Genomic DNA, 6,000 nt, shown 5'->3' on the forward strand with positions numbered 1-6,000 from the left:
ATCGTGTGGACAAATAATACAATGACATGTGGCGATAGATTTATTTAATAAAAGAATAGATTTATTTTATATAGCCACGAGAGCCCAAGAAATAATTGAGTCGAAAGTTAGTTCGTAATTCAAAACTTATAAAAGTTTCAATTTTTGACGTTTATCGGGACACCATCTTTTAGTCTAAGTCGACTCTAGCCTTGTTCATGAAACTGGTTCGGGACACCATCTTTTAGTCTAAGTCGACTCTAGCCTTGTTCATGAAACTGGTGTAAAATCCCTTTATTATTAACGTAATCAAATTTCATAACTTTAACTCTAAGAAAAGCTCTCAAGTTTTGAACGTAAATCGAAATCAAGAACCCAAAACGCTTACCTTTCGTTCTTCTTTGATTCTCGATAGTTTTCAACAAATAATACACTCAAAATGGGTTCCCCGAATACTATCAAGCATTTCTTGTGAAGAAACTCGGATGAAATTCCAACTCCAAACCACCGCTCCAGTAGAGCTTGATTGTCTCTCTCTAACAACCTTAATTTTTTTTCTTTTTTTTTCTCCCATTTTCTTCCACGCTAATCATCGAGTAGACTCAAAATGACTGATTTACCCCTTGAGATTGACTTATTTCTCAAATTTTTGTTTTTTTTTTTTTTTTTTTTTTTTTTTTATATTTTTCTTGAATTTCTTGGATTTTACTAATCATTAAATTCCGTTTCTAAAACTCTCAATAAAAATCATATATTTAACGTTTTGTCAGGGACTCGATGCTACCATTTATACTTAAATTCACTCGAAATGATATAAATTATAAAACTAAACAACCTTCATAGAGGAGTGTTATCAACTTACCAAAAGATTTTGTGTCGAGAAATATTAAGATCTCAGTGATGCTAAAAAGGACGGTCGGAAAAAACCATTTGTTAGCTAATTGATTTATCTTTTATATAGTTGGGTTCGGTTTCATAGATTCAATAAATTTTAAGTTCGAATATAAACATTAAATATAAACATATTTTAAATTATCACGAAAGTTCGAATTTCTTGCTTCTTATATTATTGAATTAATAAATTTACATTCCTCATAATTTTTCGTCCAATATTTACTAAATTAAAATTTTTAACAATATGATTTAATTAGTTTTTTTTTTAAAAAATATTTTATTATTGTCTAACAACCAAACATTATGTTTTTATTAAACGATGAGAGTTGCATAAGTATATCCTAAAATCGATGTCACAAATTTCATTTTTTTAATTACTCAATCATTACATTATAATATTTGGAAGCATAGAATAATTATGGTGTTTTCTTTTCTTTTCTTTTTTTTTTTTAATTTTAAAAATAAAGATTTATTTATAATTAAAATATTTATTTATTGATATAATCATTACAAGCAAGTTGATAATTGTTCGTAATTATAATTAGGTCAACCATTTATTTACCATCGTCATCACTTAAGAAATCTATTCGTCTAGTTATCTTGTATGAGGATGAGTGAGTTTCATCAGACTCAACTACAAAAACTGTTCTCATTCATGCAAAAACTGTTCTCATTAAGATTAAGTCGCATGTAAATCTCTAATGGCTTTGCTTTTGGGTTTTCCAAAAGGCCGTACTCCAATGGAGATAGTATTCCTTGATTAATCATACCCTAAATTAGCCGATGTGGGACTTTCATCATCCAACACCTCCCCTCAAACAAAGTCCTTTGTTCGACATTTGGGGATTCTATTGACATGGCTAAGTTTAGAGCATGGCTCTGATACCATGTTAGATGAACACGACTTTCCACAATTGTATGATATTGTCCACTTTGAGCATAAGCTCTCATGGCTTTGCTTTGGGCTTCCCGAGAGGCCTCACTCCAATGGAGATAGTGTTCCTTGAATATAAACTCACGATCATTCTCTAAATTAGCCGAGGTGGAACTTTTAACAATTCTTACGTACGTTAATCACATACTATTCGAGATTATACTAATAATATTAAATTTTATTTTATACTATGAATAATATTGAAACGTCGATAAGATAATCAACATTACTATTAGGATTAAATCATTAATTATAAGGTGTTGTGAGCATAAATTTCAACAAAAATATTGATATAAAAAGACAACAATACATATTTAATAACATCACCTAAAGCAATGGAGCTTACACGACATCAACCACCAATGTCTTTGTCCATATTTAAAATATGTCAAACTAGGAAGTCAACCAATTAGAAAAGTCATAAATTAAATGGAAAAACATCTAACAATGTCATCACCTACCCCTCCAAAAAAAAAAAAAAAAAAAAGTATTTATATATTGAGATTATTAATTTTATAACTTATCCAATTTCATAATTCAATTGTGTTCGAACCAAAACTTTGAAGATTAATTTCGATTAACGTAGCCCAAGCCCATTGCTTGTAAATATTGTCTGCTTTGGTTTGTTACTATAGTCGTGAGTCTCACGATTTTAAAACGTATCTACTAGGGAGAGGTTTTCACGTCTTTATAAGGAATGTTTCGTTTCACCTTGTTCAACTGATGTAGGATCGCACAATCCACCCCTTGGGAGCCTAGTGTCCTGACTAGTACACCGCCCGATGCCTAGCTCTCATACCATTTGTAACAGCTTAAGCCCACTGTTAACAAATATTGTCCACTTTGGCCCGTTACGTATTACTGTCAGCCTCACGATTTTAAAACGCGTTAACTAGGGAGAAGTTTTCACACCTTTTATAAGGAATGTTTCGTTTCCCTCTCCAACCGATGTGAGATCTCACAATCCACCCCCTTGGAGGCCCAACGTCCTCACTGGCACACCGCCCAGTGCCTAGCTTTGATACCATTCGTAACAGCCCAAACCCACCGCTAGCAAATATTGTTCGCTTTGGCCCGTTACGTATTGCCATCAGTCTCACGGTTTTAAAACGCATCTACCGGAGATAGGTTTTCATACCTTTGTAAGGAATACTTCGTTCCCCTCTCTAACCAACGTGAGATCTGACATTTTATGTTCAAAATGTCAAAAGTTTGAATCTTGGTCCATTGATTAAAATAAAAAAAGAAAAGACCATAACTGGACACGACAAAAACAACGTGAAAAAAACGGGTAAAACATAAACTTTACCCTAAAATTTATTAAAAACACGAACTCTCTATCGAGTAACACACATTACAAAGATCAAGAACTAACCATTTACTAATCTACAAACACAAGAAGAAAATGGTTGAAAATTTTATTGAGAAATGTTTTGGTTGATATTGATTTCAAGCCCACTTAGCCATTAAGGACATGCCACCAGCTCCCAAGAGCACAGCAACATAGGATTTGACTTGGAGTTTGATGCTGCCTTGCAGCTTTGGTCCCATAAAGTCAGCCGACAGAAGATCCACCAAAGCCATGTAGATGAGCAAGCCAGCTGAAGAAGCATTCAGCAACCCGACAGTGATGAGCGCAGCTGGGCTGTTTTCTTTGTATGTCTTGGACAACCCTATTCCTAGAGCTATCCCAAATGGCGTTGTCACTGAGAAAAAGAATGCCATTATTGCCTTCTTCATCCACTTGTATTCTGCCTGCACCAATAGTTTCACACACTAATCAACTTACGGTTCTTAGGGTTTGATTGTTTGATTCGAAGATTCGACCTTCTAACCGTCCATGCCCACGGTTAGCAGATATTGTCCTTTTTTAACTTTTTCTTTCGAGTTTTCATTCAAGGTTTTTAAGGTTTCCACATCTTTATAAAGGGTGTTTCGTTCTCCTCCGCAACCAATGTGGGATGTCACAATCCACCCTCATTCAGTGCCTAACTTTCTCGCTGACACTCGTTTCTTTCTACAATCAATGTGGGACTCCACTAAATCCAAGGGGCGTTTAGTTTTCCTCCCCAACCGATGTGCGATCTCACAATCCACCCTCTTCACGGTCCAGCGTCCTCGCTAGCACTCATTACTTTCTCCAATCGGTGTGGGACCCCATCAAATCCACCCCCTTCGGGGTCCAACATCCTTATTGACACACCCCATCATGCCTACCCTCTTCGGGGAACAACCTCCTCGTTGGCACCTTGCCCGGTGTCTGGCTCTGATACCATTTGTAACAGCTCAGGTCCGCTGTTAGCAGATATTGTCATCTTTGGGCTTTCCCTTTCGAGCTTCCTCTCAAAGTTTTTAAAACGCATCTGCTACTGAAAGGTTTCCACACCCTTATAAATGGTGCTTCGTTCTCCTCCCCAACCGATGTGGGATCTCACAATCCACCCCCTTCAGGTCCCAGCATCCTCGCTGACACTCGTTTCTTTCTCTAGATGTGGGACCCCCACCAAATCCACCCTCTTTGGGGCCAGCGTTTTTACTAACACACCGCCTTGTGTCTGCCCCCTTCGGAGAACAACTTCCTCGCTGACACATCGCTCGGTATCTGTCTCTGATACCATTTGTAACGGCCTAGGGCCATCGCTAGCAAATATTATCCTCTTTAAGCTTTCCCTTCCGGGTTTCCTCTCAAAGTTTTTAAAAAGCATTTACTAGTGAAAGGTTTCCACGCCCCTATAAAGGTGTTTCGTTCTCCTCTCCAACCAATGTGGAATTTCACACTAATTATGCTAAATTTAAGTTTAAATTTGTGTTTTTTAGTCAATACAACGAACAGGTGAAGAACAAATCACGATGTTGATTTATTCAACGGATGACTTATAAGGGCGTAGACTTTGAACATAGATGATAATTTAATATCTATAAACTATTATGAAATGATATATGACCAATAATTGTTCTTGATCGTACGGATTAGATTGACCATAGGAGCTAATTCTAAGTTAGTAATATTAATTACCTGAAGAATACAGCCTCCAAGACCCATCCCTTCAAACATTTGATGGAAACAAAGAGCAGCCACAAGGCCTTTGATTGTGCAAGTATCATTTGTTGCTCCAAGTGAAAGTCCTATCACAACCGAATGGACAACAATTCCCAATTCCAAAACCTAACAATTTCCGAACACGATATTGTAAACGAAGCTTTTGATCGACGATATATACACGAAAAAGGGAATGAAAATGCTCACCATGGCAATAACTCGATAACGTAGTAGTTGAGAACCAACATTGAGTTCTTTGATGTCTCCGTGATGGTGACCATGAAAATGGCCACCGCTGACTACAGGCAACTCATGATGACCGTCTTCTCGACTCTCAGGCATAACTTCAGTATGTTTCTTAGTATACAAACTAGTAGCCATGGAATCGACCATGAGAGTGAAAATGGCAGACATCATGGCAAGAAAACCCGAAAAAGGAAACTTATGCCACGGGTTTTCCTTAAGACAATTAGACCAAAGCATATCGAAAGAATCAGGCAAAACATGCATGAAACCGGTGGCGAGAATGATGCCAGATGCAAAGGCTTTAAGGATGATGAACGTGTTTCTATCAGGATGCAACATCGGGATGGATTGAGAGAAGAGCGGGGAGCAAACGCCGATGACGCTCGCAATGAGGATCGAGAAAATGGCAATGATTTTAAGACGTGTTGCTTTGTCTTTATTGGTGCAAGAATTTGTTGTTGTTTCACATTCATTAGATTGTGAAACAACTTGAGTTGTGAGAAAAGAGATGAGAAAGAGGAAGATTGAGATGAGCTTGAGAAGTGAAGTGGAGGATGCCATTTGACTTTGAGTTGTGACATTTTGAGCTATGGATAAGTTAGTATTTATATACAAATGCCAACAAAGGGGATACTATCATTAATCCTCCAAAGGGTATTTTTTAATGCAACTATATCTCAATTGGCCCGTTTAATTAATCGACAAAAAAAAAGAATCTTTTTTAAGTATTCGAAATCATTCTTCTACACTCTAAATACTAGATCTCATTATCACCTATCGATATGTTCATTTAACTCACGGGAACCCGTCTCAAACGAGATAGGTAATCTCTGTTTAAATAGAAAATGAGGAAGGAGTGAGGAGAGATTTTTTCCCGTTCAATCTAAATAGGGACGGAGATGAAGAC

The 6,000-nt window shown here is 36.8% G+C and overlaps 1 protein-coding gene across 1 annotated transcript; it reads right to left on the reverse strand.

The window, feature by feature from the left end:
• Positions 1 to 3,009: 3,009 nt before the first annotated feature.
• On the reverse strand, positions 3,010 to 5,654 carry LOC111783677 (fe(2+) transport protein 1-like). Its single transcript, XM_023664596.2, has 3 exons — positions 5,055 to 5,654; positions 4,824 to 4,973; positions 3,010 to 3,562 (listed from the first exon to the last, which is right to left on the reverse strand). The coding sequence occupies exons 1-3, from the start codon at positions 5,652 to 5,654 to the stop codon at positions 3,257 to 3,259; spliced, it is 1,056 nt and encodes a 351-aa protein (XP_023520364.2). The 3' UTR covers positions 3,010 to 3,256.
• Positions 5,655 to 6,000: the final 346 nt, after the last annotated feature.

Source organism: Cucurbita pepo, chromosome 20 (assembly GCF_057944985.1).
Source record: "Cucurbita pepo subsp. pepo isolate OVF chromosome 20, ASM5794498v1, whole genome shotgun sequence".
NCBI lineage: Eukaryota > Viridiplantae > Streptophyta > Magnoliopsida > Cucurbitales > Cucurbitaceae > Cucurbita > Cucurbita pepo.